This window comes from Pecten maximus, chromosome 4 (assembly GCF_902652985.1).
Source record: "Pecten maximus chromosome 4, xPecMax1.1, whole genome shotgun sequence".
Lineage (NCBI taxonomy): Eukaryota > Metazoa > Mollusca > Bivalvia > Pectinida > Pectinidae > Pecten > Pecten maximus.
In genome coordinates this window covers 48,225,198-48,250,722 of record NC_047018.1, presented here as the reverse complement: position 1 = coordinate 48,250,722, position 25,525 = coordinate 48,225,198, and the positions used below count along the sequence as shown (strand labels likewise).

The 25,525-nt window shown below is 36.3% G+C and overlaps 1 protein-coding gene across 2 annotated transcripts; it reads left to right on the top strand.

Moving 5' to 3' along the window:
• Positions 1-636: 636 nt before the first annotated feature.
• LOC117326307 (GDP-fucose protein O-fucosyltransferase 1-like) lies at positions 637-21,017 on the top strand. 2 transcript variants are annotated; one of them, XM_033882995.1, is made up of 10 exons: positions 637-822; positions 3,779-3,957; positions 7,384-7,478; positions 8,665-8,839; positions 10,283-10,382; positions 11,498-11,693; positions 11,867-11,991; positions 14,044-14,149; positions 18,739-18,938; positions 19,044-21,017. In XM_033882995.1, the coding sequence occupies exons 2-9, from the start codon at positions 3,798-3,800 to the stop codon at positions 18,901-18,903; spliced, it is 1,122 nt and encodes a 373-aa protein (XP_033738886.1). In that variant the 5' UTR covers positions 637-822; positions 3,779-3,797; the 3' UTR covers positions 18,904-18,938; positions 19,044-21,017. The 2 variants fall into 2 exon arrangements, with proteins under 2 accessions (XP_033738886.1, XP_033738885.1); XM_033882994.1 differs by having other exon boundaries at positions 18,739-21,017.
• The last annotated feature ends 4,508 nt before the right edge of the window (positions 21,018-25,525 follow it).

Below are 25,525 nucleotides of genomic sequence, written 5' to 3'. Positions count from 1 at the left end.
GCGTTAATAAAAAATAAAATAAAATTACTATGGAAATATGAAAAACAAGTAAGTAGATCTAGTAAAAATAAAAAAATTAAAACAGATTTACTTCAATTCATTTACAAATATTAAAGCAATATCAGAATCAAGAACAAGAACTTGTTTATTTGTTCAAAAAATAAAGGTCGGCTTATGACACAAGAACTAACCACGTGGCCGTGTTGTAAGAGTACAGGCTAGAGTTATGCCCCTTCGAATAGGGCGCTTCGAAATTGTATAAATTTAAAAGAAATACGAGTCAAAACAACAAAACCCAAATCGTCGTTTATCAAGTCGACCAAGAACTTTTTCAAAGCCATTTTTAACATGATAATGCATTTATCTCGACATTTAAGGGTGTTTTTGGGTAGGTTTATGGTGTTTTGGAGTGTTTTGGGGGTAGTTGTTGTGCGTTTTTGGGTTAGTTTTGTGTCTTGAAATACCGAACAAGAAATCAAAAATCAAAATCGTAGTTTATCAAGTCGGCAAAAAACTTTTTGAAACCCATTTGTAATATGATAATGCGTTTATCTCAACATTTAAGGATGTTTTTTGGTAGGTTTAAGGTGGTTTTGGGGTGTTTTTGGGTAGTTTTGGGTGTTTTTGGGTAAATCATCGTACCGGTCGTGTATTCATTCATATTTTGTGGTCTAAGGGAAATAACTCTGACGTGCAGACGCCCCGGCGCCAAAGATGAAAGAGAAAGTTGCTGGTGTGAAACAACAACAACACAGGGGCCTACGAGCTCAATAATATGTCGGACTGTCGGTAGACGATTGAAGTATATGGTGTTGATATAAGGTATGTGATGGAAGACAGAGGCGCTGACGAATTATTAATACTGAACGGAAAAATACAAAAGGGTTCGGACCTGATGGGCCCTAAATGAGTCGCCATGTACAACACTGGTAGGCCTACCCCCTCGTATAAATGTAATTACGTTAGGATTAGATGAAATAAAGTTTATATTTCGGTGATGATTAGCATACAGTTATTGGATGAAGAAAATAATCGATTCAGACATAGGACCACGTCACTTATATCGTTCAAACTTGATATGCCTGCTTATACCCTCAGACTCATAACCTACAGTGACTCCTTATACTCCTATACGTATATGAGGTCTTATTTTTTTCAAGTCCCTGTGATCAGATCACGGAGACATATATGTCTAGTTAGCCCGAGTTTCCTCTGGCCCTGACACCATGCATGTCTACACCAGACATGATTTCATGGCCAGAGGAAACTCGGGCTAATGTAATCTTTTATTATAACAAGAAATAGCATAGTATTAATGTACTCCTATATGTATATGAGGTCTTATTCCACCTGATTACATTGGTGGATATTGTTACATGACAGCCTGTCAAAAGTTTCCTGTCGTGTAAACCTCTAAATATTATTGGAGTAAGTATTAATGCTGGTGGTTATAATGTAAAACTGCTGGTGAAATAAATTAACGAAATGATGCATTTCAGCACGGATAACAAAATTATATCAGTTTGAATCATTTTTGGTGATAATAATTAAGACTGCACAGTGCATTTGAATCAGGAACATAATTCTATTAATATGTCATTTGAAAAGATACATCGTTTATTCACCTTGAATTGAATCTTAATTTTGTTTCGTTTCTAACTGCATCTCTGTATTTTGCATTTACTGCTACACTTGACCTATCACATACATGTACTTCATCTTGCCTATACATGTACTTCATCTTGACCAGTAACGCCACCTGTCACGTCATATCTGGGGCCAAAAGAATAATATTATATGGCTATGCCGAAAAAAATGATATATGCATATATATTGTACATGTATCTTAGACTTGTTTTGATACTATAAGACTAGACATCCCTGTGCTGTGAGTACTTGGTGGTGTGTATGTTTCATCATCATCATCATCATCGTCATCATCATCATCATCATCATCATCATCATCATCATCAGCATCATCAGCATCATCTATGTTTATCAAACTTCAAAAACGAAAAGTGCTTTATAAAAATCCAGGCCCTTTGTGTAGGAAATGACACTTATGAGTCATGCATGCATGTGCTTGTGTCCCCTCTAAGTGGTTGGCATGGTGACATCATACAAGTATATATATGTATATTAATAGGCCTACATGTGGCTCTATCACCCTTAGGGACTCATGATATCAGTCTAAACAAAATTAAGTTAGATGAAAAAAAGTTTTTATTTCCTCTCCACTGCACCTTAGCTTGAAACCCTAGATTTTCCTGACGACCTTAAAACATCAAAGCAAAGGTCCATGACTCAGTCAAATATATACTATCTTCTACTAGTCATGGTTGACATTTGACATTAATATACGGAACTTTTGTAACTGATCAATAGCTGTTGATTATTATGCTTGTTTTTGTTTTAAGATTTTAAGAATTTAAAATAAAGTGCATTAATATTGTAAAATAGTTAAGATTGATTATAAATTTTATAAATCAACAAAAATTACAAAAATGAAATAGTTTGCATCACCTTTATACCTGAAAGTAGACCTAATAGATCTGTCAGAGTTTTTAATCTTTTGATCACATGTTATTTTTTTGTAGTCAGAAGACATGATAATACATAATAATTTTTTTGTTATAATTGTTTATTTTTTATAATAAATTATTAATTTTTTTATAATAAATTGTTAATTTTTTATAATAAATTGTTCATTTTTTATATGTATATATACATATATATAAAGTAATATGTCAGTAATTGAAATTAAAGAGCATTAAACATTTATTCGTCTAAATAAACACTGAGGCACGAAGAGCCAGAGGGAAACACTTCATCAACCGTAAAATTTTTATCAAAAAAACGCTTTACGATACTGTAGTGGTTGAAGTGCCCTGTGCAATTTCTTTTCATCACAAATTGTCCACTTGCCTGGTATAGAGTATCAGCTATCAAGCTGTTCTAGGTTTGTATTTCATAATGTCCGCGATGCATATATATGTTTATTACAAGATTATTACAAGATTTTCTGCTGCAATGGAAGGTTTACTGCATGTTTTTCTATATGTTCATTTATATGCTCAATTATAAGGCCTGATATTGATTTCAGGTGTTAATTTCAGTATCTATAGAGCAATGCAATTCTCCAAATCTTGGACCAAAAATTTAGACATAACTCAGTGATTTTCTTAACCTAATTATACAGGGGGCTGTACCTTTTCCATTGGGAAAATATAGCCATATCTTTTTAATTTCAGCAAAAATGTACTTTCTTTCAAGCTCAAAAATAATCATCAAGTCAATGGTTAAATATCATTTTGAATAAGCATAATATAGCTATAATCAATCAACTATAGCATTGGCTTGTGAAAATATTATGTTAAATGTTATATGATCAATATTTCTTCATATTTATTAACAAACAAGGGAAAATATGAGCTAAAAATTGGGAAAATACAGCAAATTTTCTTTAGGGGAAGGGGCCTGTATTCGGCCCCAAATCCACACCCCAAAAAAAATAAGTAATTAATCATCTGTATGGTTAATAATAACAAAAAAACAAGAAAACATCAATAATTTCACAAAAAGAGCAGCTTTAATTTGTCAAAGTCGGGTCTAAATATGAGCATGTTTGGTCTACCAGTTTTTTGTATTAGTATGATACAGGTAAGGAATTTTTTCGGAAGTATGTTGCCATAAAATCAAAAGAAAAAAGCTTCAAAGTTTGTTTCTCATTTCCACATATTTTCCTGTATCTCTGATTGATTTCTTTGTTTACTTGTAGATAATCATCCATTGGAGACATGGTTTGTTTTCTCTGTATCAGCGTTATTTTAGTCCAGTTGCTTGCATTGCTCACTGTAGTGGGGTCAACTGATGACCTTTCACCTGATGGGTCAAGGGTAGCACCTCATGACCTTGAATGGGATGAAAGAGGCTACATTCTGTTTTGTCTGTGTATGGGTAAGTACAAAAATGTATATATAATAATGATGATGAATTGCACTTGTTGAATATGTCAAAATGTACTATAATAGGGCATTGCTGCTTGAATAAAATTGTTATATCATGGTTAACTGTCTCACTGGGGATATGTTCTATGTAAGGTTAACTGTCTCACTGGGGATATGTTCTGTGTAACTGTCTCACTGGGAATATGTTCTGTGTAAGGTTAACTGTCTCACTGGGGATATGTTCTGTGTAAGGTTAACTGTCTCACTGGGGATATGTTCTGTGTAACTGTCTCACTGGGAATATGTTCTGTGTAAGGTTAACTGTCTCACTGGGGATATGTTCTGTGTAAGGTTAACTGTCTCACTGGGGATATGTTCTGTGTAAGGTTAACTGTCTCACTAGGGATATTTTCTGTGTTACTGTCTCACTGGGGATATGTTCTGTGTAATGTCTCACTGGGGATATGTTTTGTGTAAGGTTAACTGTCTCACTGGGGAAATGTTCTGTGTAAGTGTCTCACTGGGGATATGTTCTGTGTAATGTCTCACTGGGGATATGTTTTGTGTAATGTCTCACTGGGGATATGTCCTGTGTAAGTGTCTCACTGGGGATATGTCCTGTGTAAGGTTAACTGTCTCACTGGGGATATGTCCTGTGTAAGGTTAACTGTCTCACTGGGGATATGTTCTGTGTAATGTCTCACTGGGGATATGTTCTGTGTAAGTGTCTCACTGGGGATATGTTCTGTGTAAGTGTCTCACTGGGGATATGTTCTGTGTAAGGTTAACTGTCTCACTGGGGATATGTTTTGTGTAAGGTTAACTGTCTCACTGGGGATATGTTCTGTGTAAGGTTAACTGTCTCACTGGGGATATGTTCTTTGTAAGGTTAACTGTCTCACTGGGGATATGTTCTGTGTAATGTCTCACTGGGGATATGTTCTGTGTAAGGTTAACTGTCTCGCTGGGGATATGTTCTGTGTAAGTGTCTCACTGGGAATATGTTCTGTGTAAGGTTAACAGTCTCACTGGGGATATGTTCTGTGTAAGGTTAACTGTCTCACTGGGGATATGTTCTTTGTAAGTGTCTCACTGGAGAAATGTTCTGTGTAATGTCTCACTGGGGATATGTTCTTTGTAAGGTTAACTGTCTCACTGGGGATATGTTCTGTGTAAGTGTCTCACTGGGGATATGTTCTGTGTAATGTCTCACTGGGGATATGTTCTGTGTAAGTGTCTCACTGGGGATATGTTCTGTGTAAGTGTCTCACTGGGGATATGTTCTGTGTAAGGTTAACTGTCTCACTGGGGATATGTTCTGTGTCAGGTTAACTGTCTCACTAGGGATATTTTCTGTGTTACTGTCTCACTGGGGATATGTTCTGTGTAACTGTCTCACTGGGGATATGTTCTGTGTAAGGTTAACTGTCTCATATGTTCTTTGTAAGGTTAACTGTCTCACTGGGGATATGTTCTGTGTAAGTGTCTCACTGGGGATATGTTCTGTGTAAGGTTAACTGTCTCACTGGGGATATGTTCTGTGTAAGGTTAACTGTCTCACTGGGGATATATGTTCTGTGTAAGGTTAACTGTCTCACTGGGGATATGTTCTGTGTAAGGTTAACTGTCTCACTGGGGATATATGTTCTGTGTAAGGTTAACTGTCTCACTGGGGATATGTTCTGTGTAACTGTCTCACTGGGAATATGTTCTATGTAAGGTTAACTGTCTCACTGGGGATATGTTCTGTGTAAGGTTAACTGTCTCACTGGGGATATGTTCTGTGTAACTGTCTCACTGGGAATATGTTCTGTGTAAGGTTAACTGTCTCACTGGGGATATGTTCTGTGTAAGGTTAACTGTCTCACTGGGGATATGTTCTGTGTAAGGTTAACTGTCTCACTAGGGATATTTTCTGTGTTACTGTCTCACTGGGGATATGTTCTGTGTAATGTCTCACTGGGGATATGTTTTGTGTAAGGTTAACTGTCTCACTGGGGAAATGTTCTGTGTAAGTGTCTCACTGGTGATATGTTCTGTGTAATGTCTCACTGGGGATATGTTTTGTGTAATGTCTCACTGGGGATATGTCCTGTGTAAGTGTCTCACTGGGGATATGTCCTGTGTAAGGTTAACTGTCTCACTGGGGATATGTCCTGTGTAAGGTTAACTGTCTCACTGGGGATATGTTCTGTGTAATGTCTCACTGGGGATATGTTCTGTGTAAGTGTCTCACTGGGGATATGTTCTGTGTAAGTGTCTCACTGGGGATATGTTCTGTGTAAGGTTAACTGTCTCACTGGGGATATGTTTTGTGTAAGGTTAACTGTCTCACTGGGGATATGTTCTGTGTAAGGTTAACTGTCTCACTGGGGATATGTTCTTTGTAAGGTTAACTGTCTCACTGGGGATATGTTCTGTGTAATGTCTCACTGGGGATATGTTCTGTGTAAGGTTAACTGTCTCGCTGGGGATATGTTCTGTGTAAGTGTCTCACTGGGAATATGTTCTGTGTAAGGTTAACAGTCTCACTGGGGATATGTTCTGTGTAAGGTTAACTGTCTCACTGGGGATATGTTCTTTGTAAGTGTCTCACTGGAGAAATGTTCTGTGTAATGTCTCACTGGGGATATGTTCTTTGTAAGGTTAACTGTCTCACTGGGGATATGTTCTGTGTAAGTGTCTCACTGGGGATATGTTCTGTGTAATGTCTCACTGGGGATATGTTCTGTGTAAGTGTCTCACTGGGGATATGTTCTGTGTAAGTGTCTCACTGGGGATATGTTCTGTGTAAGGTTAACTGTCTCACTGGGGATATGTTCTGTGTCAGGTTAACTGTCTCACTAGGGATATTTTCTGTGTTACTGTCTCACTGGGGATATGTTCTGTGTAACTGTCTCACTGGGGATATGTTCTGTGTAAGGTTAACTGTCTCATATGTTCTTTGTAAGGTTAACTGTCTCACTGGGGATATGTTCTGTGTAAGTGTCTCACTGGGGATATGTTCTGTGTAAGGTTAACTGTCTCACTGGGGATATGTTCTGTGTAAGGTTAACTGTCTCACTGGGGATATATGTTCTGTGTAAGGTTAACTGTCTCACTGGGGATATGTTCTGTGTAAGGTTAACTGTCTCACTGGGGATATGTTCTGTGTAAGGTTAACTGTCTCACTGGGGATATATGTTCTGTGTAAGGTTAACTGTCTCACTGGGGATATGTTCTGTGTAAGGTTAACTGTCTCACTTGGGATATGACTATGTTCTGTGTAAGGTTAACTGTCTCACTTGGGATATGTTAAGGTTAACTACCATGCTTTGAATGATAAGCTAATGTATCAAGTACAGCTTATTATTATTCAGGGTCTTTAGCTCTGTGAATGTCTGTTGATTTCCTATTTGTATATGTTTATATATAAATTGTTTGACATCTTCAAAAGGTCGGTTTGGGAACCAAGCAGAACATTTTTTAGGTGGTCTGGCATTCGCTAAAGCTGTGGACCGGACCTTAATTCTTCCTCCATGGCGGACATATGTAAGTAAATGCATCAGTCCTGTAAATACTATCTTATAAGGACATGTATATATCCAGCAATAACAGGGTAAGCACTGTTATCATCCTGAAATAAGCCCCCCCCCTTCCCTAGTGTACAAGTTTAGTACAGTATTTGTCCTCAAATAAGCCCCCCTCCCCTAGTGTACTGTATTTGTCCTCAAATAAGCCCCTCCCCTAGTGTAAAAGTTTAGTACCATATTTATCCTCAAATAAGCCCCTCTCCCCTACTGTAAAAGTTTAGTACTGTATTTGTCATCAAATAAGCCCCCTCCCCTAGTGGAAAAGTGTAGAATTGTATTAATCCTCAATACCCCTCCCCCCTCGCCTAGTGTAAAAGTTTATTATTAAAGTTTGGGGAGGGGATCGATGATTCTGTAAAGATGAAATGGTGGGGGCTTATATATGAGCAGGACTTTTTTGCTGTTAAAATATAGAGTACAGTAGTTTCCTGCTGTAGTACCAATTAATGACTGCAGTCTTTCAAGGGGTAGAAACTCGATTTCCAGTTGTAAAAGCTTCACAAACTTGATATTTAATTTGCTTATTTCAGTTTTGTTCGGTAATTTTGTTGTTATATTGCGTAATTATTTCACTTGCTTTTCGGAGTATTGAAAACTGAAAAGCATTCTCAGACCTGCGGCCCCAGTTCAGGTCGGAGAAATTTTGCATAAGAAGGAATCCTGACTCTCATATATGCATCTGCCCCTTGCAGTATGATTCGAAGTATTATACGTACACTGTAGATACGTTTGTCTTTCTATTGTAATGGATAAGACCCACTTGTAACCAATGAATCTATATAAATGTCAGTATTTACTGTACTGTGTTCATAAAAAGAAAGGGGCTGCGGTGGCCGAGTGGTTAAGGTGTCCCAACACTTTATCACTAGCCCTCCACCTCTGGGTCGCGAGTTCGAAACCTACATGGGGCAGTTGCCTGGTACTGACCATAGGCTGGTGGTTTTCTCCGGGTACTCTGGCTTTCCTCCACCTCCATAACCTGGCACGTCCTTAAATGACCCTGGCTGTTAATAGGAGGTTATAATTAAACAAAATAAACCAAAACAGTTAGAAAAAGAAACGTGATTCCCCAAATATATTCATTTGATGCTCATCATTGTTATCGAAACACATATTAAGCAATTATTGAACTCTTTTCCGTTTAGAAAAATGTGCCCTTTAATGAATGGTTTGATGTGACTTCTGTCGGAGAGTATCACAGAGTGATCACAGCCGAGGACTTTATGGAGAAGCTGGCCCCTAAGTACTGGCCCCAAGGGAACAGAACGGGGTACTGCTTTGGTTACCAAGGGTCCAGTGTCCCCTGTAAGATGAAAGAAGGTACGTTCACAAACAGGAGGGGAACTGAATAGGTGTAAAAATGAATTCCTAATTATTATAATTATTATTTTGTTATTAGTCCCCTACCGGGGTCGGAGGGGGGGATGATAGGTTTCCTCTCCATCCATCCATCTGTCAGTCCGTCTATACTCAGTTTTCCACACTTTTCTCAGTCATGCTTCAAGGTATCAGGGTTCAGAGTGGATATTTTTACAAGGTGGCCTATTTGGCTACCAAATCGTACAATCTAGGCGCTAATTGGAAAAGTTAGTCCCGGCCAAGTTGTCTTACATCTTATAAAAAAGTCTTTTAATTCTTTTGTTCAGTGTACATGTAATATCTCTCTGTAACTTTTTCAATTGAGAACATCATTTAAGCATTGATTACAACCTTTGACAGATTAACCAAATCGCAAATTTACACAATTTTTTTGGTGGCCATGCAGGCGCCTTATAGGTCAATAACTGGTCGCCAATGGTGAATTTAAGGCGCCATGGCCACTAAAATAGGCGCCACTTTGAGCCCTGGGTATGTTGGTGAAAGTTGATATGTAACTTCAGTATGAGTAGCTACAGATCAAAAATCGAGTTTCAGTGTATTTGGGTCAAGGTCAAGGTTACTATTTTTAGACGGTAGGGGACATGTAATTACTTTAGCAAGACTCTCAGAATGCTTGTTTTGAAAGGATTTGTATAAAGTTAGTGGAGATATTCTGATAGGAGTATAATGGAGCATGACTGTCATTTCTCGTGTAATGCGCAGAGGCTGTACAATTTAAAACATTAAAAAATGCCTTCTGTGGGCTATCTGATGAAGCCTGCTATCTGACAAAATATTAAAAAAAAAAAAAAACCCATAAAAACTGATGGCTATACGATACTTGTCAAATCCAATTTAACTTTCTGTATTTCCCTGGTGTACTACCAGGTGCTGACATTGATGTTTACGTCCGAAATATGAAAGGTACATTTACCTGTGTGTGGCGATATCAAGTAAAACCAACATGTAGATCTACAGTAGGAATACGTTTATTAACACTTTGCATATGCCAAGGCAATACAGGTCTTATCTGTGAGAGGTAAATATGTTATACAGCTAGGGATTCCCCTGATGGTGAGAACTTGTACTCTTTTATGTAGCAAACAACCCACGGACAATAGCCTGGAGCGCTTTGAATTATAAAGCCATTATTTTGGCTTGTGCAGCAATCTAAGGAAGCAGGCAATACACAGAAAATTACAGAACAGTTGATAAACTTTCTTTTTCTAATAACTTCTGTAGTTTCCACAGTAGTAAGTTTGCAAGTTTACAGTGATTTACAGAATAGACTAATTTACACAACAGATGTATACAAATTAGAAATATATATTTCTACCGCATTACAGAAAAATATTGAATGTTTTTACATGTAAACTGACTTATATTATTGTTTTACTGTAACAGGGAATCCATTCGGGCCGTTCTGGGATGGCCTTGGAGTATATTTTGACCGCAGTGTCTCCTACCATGTAATGTATACTGACCATATCGGCTGGAGGAAACGGTAAATGTTTATTTAATAATGTCATTACTGCATACAACATGTATAGATCTACACTGTGTCAGCCAAAGTAAAATTTTAAAACACCTACTTTTGATTAACCAAAAGTCTCAGAATCAAAACGTTTGGTTGGAAGGTTCCTGGGATGTTATACAATTAATTTGTAAGAAGAAATAACCTTGGCCCAATTTCAAGGTCACAGCCAAATCATTTTTGGCCAATAAAACAGAAACCTTCATATTATATAGACTGCTAGTTGATTGATGATATTGGATGTCGATTGATTCTGCTAAACAATACAATGTAAATCACTTCGAATTATGAAAGACAGCTTTTGCAACAATTCTAATTCAGCATATAGATTACCAGGTGTAAAACCTCTTGAAAAAGAAACATTCTTATAGTGTTGAAACAAATTTTGGTTAGATATATTGACAGATTTACACATCTGTCATTCGGGCAAAACTACAAATTGTCGATCAGTATACCCGGTGGTACCTCACACAGCCGGGAAATATGTTACCTTAATTTAGTCATTTTTTTATGTAGACTTATCATAGCCTCACGTACTGTAATCAACTCAGTATGAAAGGGGCATTCCTTTGTTTGAATAAAGTTTAGGTCGCCAAAATTAAACTTACTGGAAAATTATCATTTTTCCAAATAGGAAAAGTTATAATCTTTACATTAGGTAATAAGGCAGTTTTACTCTCAAGATAAACCTAAAAATTCTTAATTCGACCTGAAGTATTACTAATTATGGCAAATACATAATTAGGTATTTGAATACGATACGCCTTTACCCTGTACATTTCAGCATTATTTCATTACTTGTAGGCACAAACACTCATATAATCATCGTTCGGATATAGATTTCATCAATAACAATTGTGCATGTTTCTGATGTCTGAATGAAGGAATGTCGCTATAATGATAACATTAGATGAGTCAAAAACAATTTTTTGATTTGATATTAGATTTATTGGAACAAGCAAAATTCAATGGAGAATTGTCAGGTATGATTTCAAGTAATTGTGAGGAATGTCCCTTATTGAAGAGTTTCTGACATCATGCCACTAGAAAATCATGTTAATTTGAATACTGTTAACTTTCTTTAGGTTTCCGGCTGATGAGGAACCTGTTGTGGCCCTTAAAGGAGCTCCAGCCCCTTATCCCATGGCAGAGGACACAGTCCCTCTTCAGAAATACCTCAGGTGGTCGTCTACAATAGAGGACGAGGTCCAAAGTCACATCGCAAAGATGTTTGAACAAGAACGATTTATCGGGATTCATCTTCGCAATGGTGTAGACTGGGTATGATTTGCAACAGGAAATTTGTTCCACAATGTAACTATAGAGTCATCAAAATAATTTCTCTTTTTGAAAACGAAAACCATTTTTGTTCATAATTTACTTTTGATTTATAATGCTGTATCTTAAAGAATTATTTAAGTTAATCCATAATCTTTAATTTGTTTCTTTTTCAGAAAAATGCTTGCAAGAACGTAGAGGGTGAAAGTAAGTTCATGGCGTCACCTCAGTGTCTCGGCTATGAAGGGAAAAACAAGATTTCTGCGGAGATGTGCTTTCCTTCTGATTCTGAAATATTCAGGTAAGTATTGGAGATAATGATTTGCCTTTTGATATCCCAAACAAAATAAGTAGGAGAGCAAATACAGTATTTTCTTCTTTAGGCTTTCCCAGCTAATAATGGCCCATATTACTAATTAAAGTGATTTAAAAATTTGTACTAAAACAAGATTTTTGTTGTTTAGCCAGAACATTTCTCTACCAACCCACCTACCACCATCTTCGCTTGTCAAGGGTTCTGATCCGTGTACTGAAGAGGCAGATCATAACTCTTGGCTAGCAAAGATGACCTATCAGATATTATTGCCTTCCAAAAATTAAATGAGACAAGAAAGTCTTATGACAAACGAGTAAGCAGGGCTCAAAGTGGTGCCTATTTATTGGCCATGGCGCCTTAAATTCACCATTTGTGACCAGTTATTAACCTATAAGGCACCTGCATGGCCACTAAAAAATCGTGTACATGTACATTTGCAATTTGGTTAATCTTTCAAAGGTTGCAGTCAATGTTAAAATGATGTTCACAATCGGAAAAAGTTACAGAGATGTTAATTCTGAACTAAAGAATTAAAACATTTTTTTTAATTGTAAGACAACTTGGCCGGGCGACTAACTTTTCCAATTGGCGCCTAGATTGTATGACTTGGTAGCCAAATAGGCAACCTGGTAAAAATATCCACTTTGAGCCCTGGTAAGGAATAAAGACCCTAGCAGATAATGGCTCTTGTATTCATCTGTTTGTTTGTTGGAATCATTTTTAAAACTTAACATCCTATACAACTAAACATGAAAGATACATGTATACATGGTAAAAATATTATATTGTATACAAAATATCGAAACATTATAAATTATGTACGATAATATCTGTAATCAAAAGGTTTTATGAAATATCGAAACATTATAAATTATGTGTACGATAATGTCTGTAATCAAAAGGTTCCAGCCGTTCTAAAAGGGGTCCTGGTAGCTCAGTCGATAAGAGTGCCAGCCATGTAACCTCGGGTGAAGGTCTGTGTGGTTCGAAGCTTCCTACCCATGTCGGTTTGAGTTTCTCGGAAAGCTGAGAAACGGGCCAGTCTGTAATGTCGTAGTTGTGTTGTGTCCTTTGGCAAGACACTTTACCCTAATTACTCTGGATGGTATGCAACAAAGGGACTCAAATCGACCCCCAGTGGATGTTTACCTGGTGTTAAAAACCCTGCAAATAAAAAAACAAATGTTCATTGTATGTGTGACATATCTGTTTTATTGAATGACAATATATGAAACAAGAAGGTAATAAAATTAACGTTTTGATCGGAAATTTCACAAATCTTGATAAATGATTTATTATTTAAATTCAATATTGATCAATTCAACTGAATAATTCTCCGACTCCAGTTTAAGATAATTTCTGACAGAGATCTACAGTGTGAGTAATAGACATCATGCCGTGATTTTGACGATGTAATACAAATGAATCAACATTTATATCAATTAATGATGAATTAATTCGATATTTTTTTTATAGCAGTTGTTTCATATTTTTTGTATAATTGTATTTCCGTGTTTTTAATCTCTTTCTTCACTTATTAGTCCTATGATCTTAATAGGCCCAACTTCAGGTTCAAGAGGTATAATAATTGCTTGCTCGGTAATTATAGGGGGGCCACGGTGGCTGAGTGGTTTAGGTGTCCCGACACTTTAACACTAGCCCTCCACCTATGGGTTGCGAGTTCGAAACCTACGTGGGGCAGTTGTCAGGTACTGACTGTAGGCCGATGGTTTTTCTCCTGGTACTCCGGCTTTCCTCCACCTCCAAATCCTGGCACGTCCTTAAATGACCCTGGCTGTTAATAGGACGTTAAGCAAAAACAAACAAACCAAACCAAACTTGATAGGATGTTAAACCAACACAAACAAACAAACATTATAATATCCTGATTATTTTCCTCTGGAAAGCTGAATATTACAATAAGAGAAATCCACAATATTACAAGTACATGTATATTAGCTAAGAGAAGGTATAGCCATATGTTATGATAACAATTGATGATATAATTTGATTCTCATTAAATTGTATATTTTTCAGGTTGTTGGAAAAAGTTGTTAAAATCTCTGGTATTCATCAAATATATGTAGCAACGGACAAGAACCCCTTGACAAAAGAAATTGAGAAACATTTCACAAAATTACAGGTAAGATGACCGATGACACTGCGATTGAACTTGATAACTTTCACACTGCATCGTAAGCATATATTTAAAGAAAATTGACCGTAACAGTAACACTTCAATAATAAACACTGGTCATATCTATCACATGAAAGCCTTTCTTAATCGTAGCTGTCGGTACTAGCGTTTGTACTGCCACCATCTTTAATCAGTCAATACTAATAAAAAGTCGTAAACTGCCACAAATATCCAGATTTCAATTTGGGTCAGAAAAAAAATCTTTTGGTTTTAAGAAGTTAGTTTATGTCACAAAATAATTAGTTACAACACAAACATAATTAAATAATTATTTAGTAATATAGTAATATCTACTAAATGTCTTGTTCAATGATAAGTTATTTATGGCAGTTTCACTTAAACTGGATGGTGTGATAATAATGTGTCTATAAAGGCAACCTGTCTATAGTAACCGTTTTTCTGACTCCCCTTGGGAGGTAGACAGGTTTGACTGTATTGCCATGATTTCTAACTGGCCATGTGACAGTTTAGGCCCATAGGCCTGTTATTAATTGTTATTGTAGAAAATCAAATGAAGAAATGTTGTTTATTGTTAAAATAAGTTTAATAATGGCCATTTATAGTCAAAAATGAAATGTATACACTTTTGTAATCATAGTAAAAAAAATCCACAAATAAAATCAGCCAGCAATGTGACTGAGAGTATGTAAAGAGGTTTTGGTTGTAAGTTGTTGTTCACATGTTCAGATCAGGATTGGCTGGATCGCGTGTTTTGTTCAGATCCATCTGACACGATAACTTATTAGGTAAATGTCGTGATATTTAAAAAAATTTTTTAGCAGACTTGGAGAGAATTCTTACAAATTTAAAATTAATGCTGTTTCCCTGTTGTTTATCACAGATATTTTTCTCTTCTCGATTTATGTACTTATGTATTATCTATGATGATAATGGAAACCTAGTGGGGGGCATGATCACACTTATGTAGAAGTGAGAATAATTATCACTGGTAATTGGGTGATAATCTCCTAGACTTCATAGTTATACTCCCGCAGAGAAGTTAGGAATCAGGTTGTCTGTCTGTCCGTCCATCCTTCCTTCCAGACAGCTCCTCCTAAACTTGTGGATTGATTTCCAAACATGTGAAGATGTGCATGCAGCTGTTTTAATTCCAAAATTTTGTTTGTTTTGTTTTTGTTTTTGTTTGTTTTTTCCTTGTCCAGACAACTCATCCTTAATTTGGGCACCAATTTTCACCAAACTTCACAAGAATGTTAGGGGCTATGTGTAGATGTGCTAGTGCATGTAGCTATTTTTTTTCACATTGAAGTTTTTGTTGTCGCCATAGCAACTGCTCACTATTAACAGGTTTTTATTGTCCAGACTATTCCTCCTAAACCTGTGGACTGATTTCAACAAAAGTTCACAGAAATATTAGGGACCATGTGTAGATGTGCATACTACTGTTTTTTTTAGCTGACCTGCCTGAAGGGCAAGTGAGTTTATGCTGTGGTGCGGCGTCCGTCATCCATCCGGGTGGGCGGCGGGCAGCAACTTTTTCCTTGTAACAACTTCTTCTCAATAACCAAGAGGCCCAGGGACTTAAAATAGGCCTGAAGCATCCTGGGGTGAAGTGCTACCAAGTTTGTTCAAATGAATGACCTTGACCTACATTCAAGGTCACATGGGTCAAATAGACTAAAATCTTCAAACGATTTCTCAATAACCAAGAGACCCAGGGACTTGATATTGGGCCTGTAGCTTGCTGGGATGAAGGGCTACCAAGATTGTTCATATGAATCAAGTTAACCTTCATTCAGGGTCACATGGATTAAATAGGCCAAAATCTCAAGTTACTGTAGATCCAGGTGAGCAATACAGGCCCATTGGGCCTCTTGTTTTATTATAATTACATGTATTTGTTGCCATGGTAACTTTAGTATATACATTTACAGGTTTTGTCTCACCAGTTCTTAAATCAAGCTTAATCCAGTGGGTTACCTAATTAATGCATATTATCTTAAACATCAGATGTTTCAAAAATGTTACTTTTAATAGAAACTTTATGTATGAAGCAATGGAGGCTTCTGTTTGGTCAAGTTGAGATATTGTCTCATTAAGCTGAAAATTGGCATTCAAGTGCTTTCGAGATATAGCAAAAAACAAAGGTGCTATTTTTCAAAAGCAACAGTTGTTTAATGGTTGCCATGGTAATGACGGGTAGTAGGGATATGAATTCCACTTAATTGCTTTGTTATGGAAATTGTTTCTCAATGAAAGCGACTCATCACCTATATGCACATATAAAAATGTATCTCAATAAACAAATGATAAACAAGTGTGATTATAAAACAATTAAAATATTAACAAACATCAAGCTTGTACAGCCAGGTTGTTACATTTTACAATTTGTGTGTGTATATATATATATATATATATATGTAGTAGGAAATATGCCTGATGTAAGTCTAAAAACTAACTTTAAGTTCTCTTGTCCAACTTACTGATCAGCTTATTGTATTTTTAAGTCAAAACATATAGAACTCTGACTCAAAATCAGGGAGTTGGGCTTATTTGAGGCTTACTCAATAAGTCAAGGAATGGGCTTATTTGAGGCCGACTCCAAATCAGGGAGTGGGCTTATTTGAGGCTGAATCAAAGTCAGGGAGTCACCAGGGCTTATTTGAGGCTGAATCAAAGTCAGGGAGCGGGCTTATTTGAGGCTGAATCAAAGTCAGGGAGCGGGCTTATTTGAGAAAAAATAAAACAGCATTTGCTGGCAATATACATTCCAAATGTTGTTCTGTTCTGTCCATCCGCCTTCCACTCCACTCAGTTTTCTGCATTTTTCTCAGCCATGCTTTATGGTATGTTGATGAAAATTGGTATGTAACTTCAGTATGAGTAGCTACAAATCAAGTTCCAATTTCAGTTTTTTGGGTCAAGGGCAAGGTCACTGTTACTATTTATAGCTTGGACCAGTAGGGGACATTTATTGCTTTAGTACTACCCAGTATGCTTGTTCACTCTACTTGGTACTTAAACCTGGATTAATATAAGAGACCACCTGTCAATGTGACCTTTGTTATTGCCTCTTTGGGAGGTCACACATGACAGGTTTGACTTTATAGTTCAAATTACAGCATCTGTGATGAATATGGAGTCAAATATTGTAGGCATTTTAAAATTAAATAACAATTTAATATCCCTGATAAATCAATGACAATTAACTTTATGTAAGTAGCTCAGAATTGATATTTGATGTGCTTTTTAGGACACACAACTAAATAATTTACTACATGTTATTACCAGTGACCCCATTCCTTCATTGAAATGTGAAATTTATATCAAATTAAAGTTTTACGTTTTTTCTATTGGGTAAATGTTGTTATTGTATAGGTTTAATGGCATATAAGAGCACACGGTCACTCAAAAGACAGTAACCCTGATATTTACAGTATACTAGGGAACCCCCACCCTACTTATAGAAAGTACCCATTTCATATGTTATTTACTCAGGAAAACAGCTACAAACCTAAAAAAGGGACTTGGTTCAGGGGAAACACCAGCTTGCTGATTTAGTTGTGTGAGTCCTTTTTACATAAAGGATGTCAGACAGATCTTGGTACACACGGCGTACAAAATATACAGACTATCGGAGTACCAGAGGACCAGTACCAAGTCTCTTTAGTTTAGGGATTAAATTATCTGAGGAAGAGGTTTCAGGATGTACATGTATAATTTATCCTACATGTATATATATATTAGAATCTTTAATGGGTTTTTGTTTCATATGATATTTTATGAACCAAGTTGATCTTAAAATGAGTTTCAACATGAAATGAAATGAAATATTTATGATACTTTTTTGTCAGATAATGCAAAAAAATATACACTGACATTTTAAAATCAAAATGTGAAGAAAAACAAATCAAATAGAGGCAGCCATTTTGATTCACCATTTGCAATTCATGATGTACATAGGTAATGTCATTGACCAAATGATGATGTCACAATAAAGATTTGATCTGACCGGCACAGATGATAAAAAATTCTACATGTTCTATAAAACTAATGACATATATATGGAAAAAAATATTACATGTGCAAAGTCAATGGATAACAGCCGAATTATTTTGATAAAACTTGAAAAAAATTGTTTTTGTTTTAAAAGCCATGTGAGATTATGTAAGTCATAGTATGGCATCGGTCCATTGTCATCATTTTCCTTTTATCAGATTTCTGAATATCCTAGCAACCACAGTCATAGATATTTGGTCCATTCATTATGTAGCATGCTAGAATGAAGGGCTGCTAGATTTCTACAAGTGGAGGACTTGATTTACGATTAATGTCACAAAAATGTGAAGTTCACATAAATTAGATTTTCCAAAGGTCTTCACTTCAAAAGCTGAAAAACAGATGAGAAATACTGGCCCTCAGAGTCTCTTGCATATGTTTTAATTTTCCTAGAAGAAAAAAAAAAACCACCAAGATACTGAAAAAAATACATTGTAATCAAGAACTTCTTTCAACAAATAAAGGTACAATTATTTCCAACTTGTTACAATAATGATTTCCTTTTTATATCACAGGTCAAAGTTCATCATCTAGATCCCTGGCTTCCACAGATTGACCTCGCCATATTAGGGAAGTCCGACTACTTCATCGGCAACTGTATATCATCCTTCACAGCTTTCGTTGCTAGGGAGCGACTCATCAGTGGAAAACCAACGTTTTATTGGGGCTACAGCAGTTAACACAAACTAAATATATAGGTATACCATACAATGACATTTGTCTAGCTCTAATTATATAGTATTGTACTGGGTCAGGGGTCACAAACTATTACCGTATTTACCCGGTAGTACACCCAGGGATCGCGATACCATACAATGACATTTGTCTAGCTCTATAATTAGTATTGTACTGGGTCAGGGGTCACAAACTATTACCGTATTTACCCGGTAGTACACCCAGGGATCGCGATACCATACAATGACATTTGTCTAGCTCTATAATTAGTATTGTACTGGGTCAGGGGTCACAAACTATTACCGTATTTACCCGGTAGTACACCCAGGGATCGCGATACCATGCAATGACTTTGGTCTAGCTCTATAAACAGTATTGTACTTGGTCAGGGGTCACAAACTATTACCGTATTTACCCGGTAGTACACCCAGGGATCGAGATACCATGCAATGACTTTGGTCTAGCTCTATAAATAGTATTGTACTTGGTCAGGGGTCACAAACTATTACCGTATTTACTCGGTAGTACACCCAGGGATCGCGATACCATACAATGACATTTGTCTAGCTCTATAAATAGTATTGTACTGGGTTGGGAGACACAAAATATTACCATATTTACTCTGTAGAATGTCCAGGGGATCAATATCATACATTCACACTTGTCTAGCTCTATAAATATTATTGTACTGGGTTGGGAGACAAACTATTACCATATTTACTCTGTAGAATGTCCAGGGGATCAATATCATACATTCACACTTGTCTAGCTCTATAAACAGTATTGTCCTTGGTTGGGAAACACAAACTATTACCATATTTACCCTGTAGTATGTTCAGGGGATCAATTCCCTTACTTTGGGATATTTTGGTGTCAGAAAGTTTTGGCATTCTTTTTTTTTTTTTTTTTTGTCGAAGCACGGCGGTTATATTTTGGTATATACATGTAACTGCTGACTTGAAGCTTTTACTTCATAATTTTGCTGAACAGCAATCTATAGATTGTACAAGGCATGGTATTTTTGCCGGATTAATACAGTAGAGTGCCGAAAGAGTTCAGAGGTCCCACATTCAAATTATTAAAGCACATGTAGAGTGCCAGGAAAGTTCAGCGACCCGAAGTTCAAATTGAAGCTGTGTAGCATTTTCCTGGTCCTGTGACATTGCTGATTTTATGACGGTTTTTACCAAAATTTATTGATGATTTATATGAATGGAATGAGATGTTCCTTGTTCAGGAGTTGTCATTTCACCTGCAAAAAAAAAAAATGTTTTCATCAGAATGAGACATGTAAACTATTTAAGCTTATGATTTAAGTGTTTTCAAATGGTGTTTCTGGAAAATATTATTAACTGGAGAAGTGTTTCACTGTGTGAATGCTTATAATTATATTTGTTGTGTAAATGAGTAGGGGAGATAACTCCTTCAAGCATGTGACAATTCTAAAAACTTGTAGTAATTATGAAGAGTGCATGTGGTGTATAAACTGTTGTATCATGTTAAACAATGGTAAAAGTTAAATGCTCCAAAAGTTTAAGCAAATTATTTTTATATTGAATTCAAAATTGATAAATAATTAATTCTGTCCAAAGAAAATTCAATCATGCTCCGACTCATATCTTGTATGTTAATTAACTTTCGTCAGCTGATAAGCAATCATTATTAAAATGCTGTTATTATTTTTGTTGGTGTTAATAAGACAGATTTCTATTCTGTGGGTGCTATTTTATGTATTTAAGAAGCAGTATATACATTGTTGATGACGCATCATCTTTTGTTTTGAATATATTGAGGGAGGGCGGGGAAATGTTTTTAATCTTTTGTAAAATTATCTATTTCTAGTTTAACCAACACAAATATAGCCCTGCATGTACATGTCATAATTTCTAGTCAGATTTAATAATGATCCTATAAATGTCATATTCCTTCAATGAAATTAGTTTTTGAAAAATTGTCCATTTTGACATACAAAATAAAAGATCAGTCATGTGTTAACAAAAAATATTCTTAAATAAAACAGATTTTTTCGTTTTTTATCAAATCTCAATTGATGCTCAGTGAGTTGATTATATACAATATGATAGTACTGTCTTGTTGAATAAAGGAATTTAAAACTACAGACATACTCTTTTTCATTTATTTAACTTAAATTACATTGTTAGCTCACCTGGTCTGAGGACAAGGATGAGCTAATGTCCTACCCTGGCATCTATAGCGTTCTTTGTCTGTCCGTCAACAATTGACTCATATTTCACTTGTAGAATCCCAGTTTGGGGTAAAGATTCCAAATTGTACAAATGGCAGGGCTGACCTCTCAGGGCCCTGAGGGGTAGAGGCAAAAGTGGTAAATTTGGCTTAATTGATATAAATAACTTCTCTTCTGAATTTAAGCTATGGATATCATTAATATTTGACTGGTAGCACCCCTATGGGGTAGTGATTCAAAATTATTCAAATGGCAGGGCTGACCTCTCAGGGCCCTGAGGGGTAGAGGCAAAAGGGGTAAATTTGGCTTAATTGATATAAATAACTTCTCTTCTGAATTTAAGCTATGGATATCATTAATATTTGACTGGTAGCACCCCTATGGGGTAGTGATTCAAAATTATTCAAATGGCAGGGCTGACCTCTCAGGGCCCTGAGGGGTAGAGGCAAAAGGGGTCAATTTGGCTAAGTTGATATAAATAACGTCTCTGAATTTAAGCAATGGATATCATTAATATTTGACTGGTAGCACCCCTATGGGGTAGTGATTCAAAATTATTCAAATGGCAGGGCTGACCTCTCAGGGCCCTGAGGGGTAGAGGCAAAAGGGGTCAATTTGGCTAAGTTGATATAAATAACTTCTCTGAATTTAAGCAATGGATATCATTAATATTTGACTGGTAGCACCCCTATGGGGTAGTGATTCAAAATTATTCAAATGGCAGGGCTGACCTCTCAGGGCCCTGAGGGGTAGAGGCAAAAGGGGTAAATTAGGCTAAGTTGATATAAATAACTTCTCTGAATTTAAGCAATGGATATCATTAATATTTGACTGGTAGCACCCCTATGGGGTAGTGATTCAAAATTATTCAAATGGCAGGGCTGACCTCTCAGGGCCCTGAGGGGTAGAGGCAAAAGGGGTAAATTTGGCTAAGTTGATATAAATAACTTCTCTGAATTTAAGCAATGGATATCATTAATATTTGACTGGTAGCACCCCTATGGGGTAGTGATTCAAAATTATTCAAATGGTGGGGCTGACCTCTCAGGGGCCTGAGGCTTCTTCGACTTCTCTCTAAATTGGTTCCATTTGGTAATATTGAACTAAGCAATGTATGACATTGATATTTCAGTTGTGTTACATCACTAGGTGACTGGGGTTCAAATATATACAAATGATGGGGCCTAATGCAAGATAGAATAGATAACGTCACGATATGGCATACATTTGCGAGCCGTTGACAGAGGACAGCAATGAATTCTGGGAGAGATTCGGCTGCCTTGGTATAATTTGCTATAAAATGTAAAAAACAGAATATCTAACAGTATCTTCATTAATACCAAATATATTTCACTCGTGTGGCTATATTTTGATATTTTTCACGAGTGTGTATTACTGAAGACACTTAGATATTCTCTATGTGCAGTATTTTTGAGAACCTCCAATGTTGGATGACGCACCATTTTATCATCCAAATGATTCCAGTTGTAGATATACATACATAGAATGACTTCTTGTATTGGTCACAGTTGTGTGTTGGTTCTGTAAGAGATTTTGAATCTTTTGTGACATTTTCCATTATATATATTCGATCTGATGTAGTGATGAAAATACTTGGCTTATCTCCTTGGCCATCAGTTCATTACATATTAATTTGAAAGTATGGATGTCACATGTTATTGTAAACTTTATTTATTTTTACAACAATTGCGAAACAAATTATATTAACTTATATTAATCACTCTTGTTGGCCCGGATGGAAGCGTGCGAGGGGTCTTATTGTGGGAGGAAACCGGAGTACCCCGGGAAAACCCACATGGTCGGGCAGGTGACCCCATACCTTTTCACATCTGATCGGGGGAATTGAACCCCGGCCGCCTAGGTGAAAGGCAAGTGTGTTACCACTGTGCCAGTATCGGCCAGCTTCTAAATGGTCACATTCTCTCAAATACTTTGTACTTGATAAACGCTCTTGGTTGTGCATGTCTAGTCTGACATGTTGTTAGTGTTTGGTTCTCCATCCCTTCTCTTCAGGGTTATAAAATTGTTGGTGATTAATCTGGCCATTGGTCAATGAATTCTTTCAATCTTCTTAATTTCATTTTGGGTATAGATCGTACTGATGTCAATCATCAAGTGCTTTGCCTAATTAGGTTTTGTGGTCATCAGTAAAGGTTAAAGGTCAAACACTGCACTTCGAAAAAAAAAAACTGTATATCTGTGAGCCCCTGCTTGCTTTGCTTTTAAATTTCATGAAAGTTTATTTTACAATTTGATTAAAAAAAAAGAAAAAAAAATTCTTCTATACAAAACAAATCAACAAAAAATGAGAAATCAACCATTTTTAAAACAGATCCTTTTAAGATGAAGAGGGTTACTTTTCATGTAAGAATTACTTATCAGATGAGAGTGTCAGGGATTCAATGTAACGTCATTACCTCCCCTTTGCTTTATTGTTGATGTACCTCACCTTTTTTGACGTCGCAATTAAGCTACCGTATACATGTATACTCGGGGATTAAATTGTACGCAATGGAGAAATGAAACTTGGAGTCGATCATGCTTCCAAAGTTGATCAAAGTTGAAACTTCATATACATGTATTATATTCCAGAAAATAGTTTTACCAGATTTTTTTCGGTTTGTTGTTCGAGTCTATAACTTTACTTGACTTTTTGTCACACTCACAATGATTAAAATTAGCATGATATAACTGCATGGTTGCAAATGGCAGAAGGACCTTCAATATTTCAATTTAAAAGTTTTGTATTTATTTTTCTTGCAAGTCCAAGTTAATCTATGTATATTATACTTAGTTATATTACATGGTGAACATTTTAACCAATTGTGGACATTTTAACCCATAGTTCAACATTTCAATACAATTCAATCGATATTGAACATTTCAACTAAAAGTGAACATTTCAACCAATTGTGGACATTTCCACCATTTCAATACATGGTAGGCATTTCAACCAAAGTGGATATTTCAACATATACTGGACATTTCAACCATAATGGATATTTCAACCCATAGTGGACATTTCAACCATAGTGAACATTTCAACGTATTGAGGACATTTCAACCCATACTGGACATTTCAACTATGTTGGACATATATCATCTTTATATTGGACATTTCAACACATAGTAGACATTTCAATACATATTAGTAGACATATCAACCGTATTGAACATTTCAACCTATAGTCATCATTTGCAGTACATCATCCAGTTTTTCTTTTTTTTTTGGTTCAGCTAGGACTCAGAAATTTAGGAATCATGGAAAACTGAACTTGGTGTTTAAAATTAGCTCATTCTCCAACCAAACTTAGAATATACAGTAGTTACATACTTGTATGAACTACTTGTATCGACTACTTGTGTGGACTATTTGTGTGGACTATTTGTGTGGACTTCTTGTGTGGACTACTTGTGTGGACTACTTGTGGACTACTTGTGTGGACTTCTTGTGTGGACTACTTGTGTGGACTACTTGTGGACTACTTGTGTGGACTACTTGTGTGGACTACTTGTGGACTACTTGTGTGGACTACTTGTGTGGACTACTTGTGGACTACTTGTGTGGACTTCTTGTGTGGACTACTTGTGGACTACTTGTGTGGACTACTTGTGTGGACTACTTGTGGACTACTTGTGTGGACTTCTTGTGTGGACTACTTGTGTGGACTACTTGTGTGGACTACTTGTGGACTACTTGTGTAGACTACTTGTGTGGACTACTTGTGTGGACTACTTGTGGACTACTTGTGTGGACTACTTGTGGACTACTTGTGTGGACTCTAATGTTACATGTGTGGGTTGGTTTCATGGACAGGATACCTCAACCCAAGTGTGGGAGTTCAGCTGGTCAGCACGAGGCTAATTTTTCATGGCCATGGGTGCTTGCCAGCCAAACTCTTACACAAGGGTTCGGATATCGATCTGGTCGTGGAATAGATCTCATTATCAATCAGTCATAATTAAAAATTAACACATACAAGTTGGAATAAACATTAATCTTTTGTCCACAAAAAAAAACCAAAAAAAAACAACAACAATAAAACAATCTAGACAGAGGCACCATTCAACTGCATGATGTCACGGAAACAATGCAATGACATCACATTGACCATTCATTATGATGTCATAGCATGTGTTGGCTGTTTTTCCTTGCTCTCAAGACAGATTTGTATTTTTCCCAACAAAGAATTCCCTGTTGTGCTCTTTATAGTCTAATCTCTATCACTGAAAGAAAGGTTGGTATATTATTTCATTCTTTACAAAATATGTTGGGTTTTTTTTTTGGGGGGGGGGGGGATATTCAAATTTCGCTATTTTGGTGACAGTACTCTATCAATGTTCCAAAAAATATTTATCAACTAGAATTCTCCCTGTAAGCACGAAATATTTACAGAGAA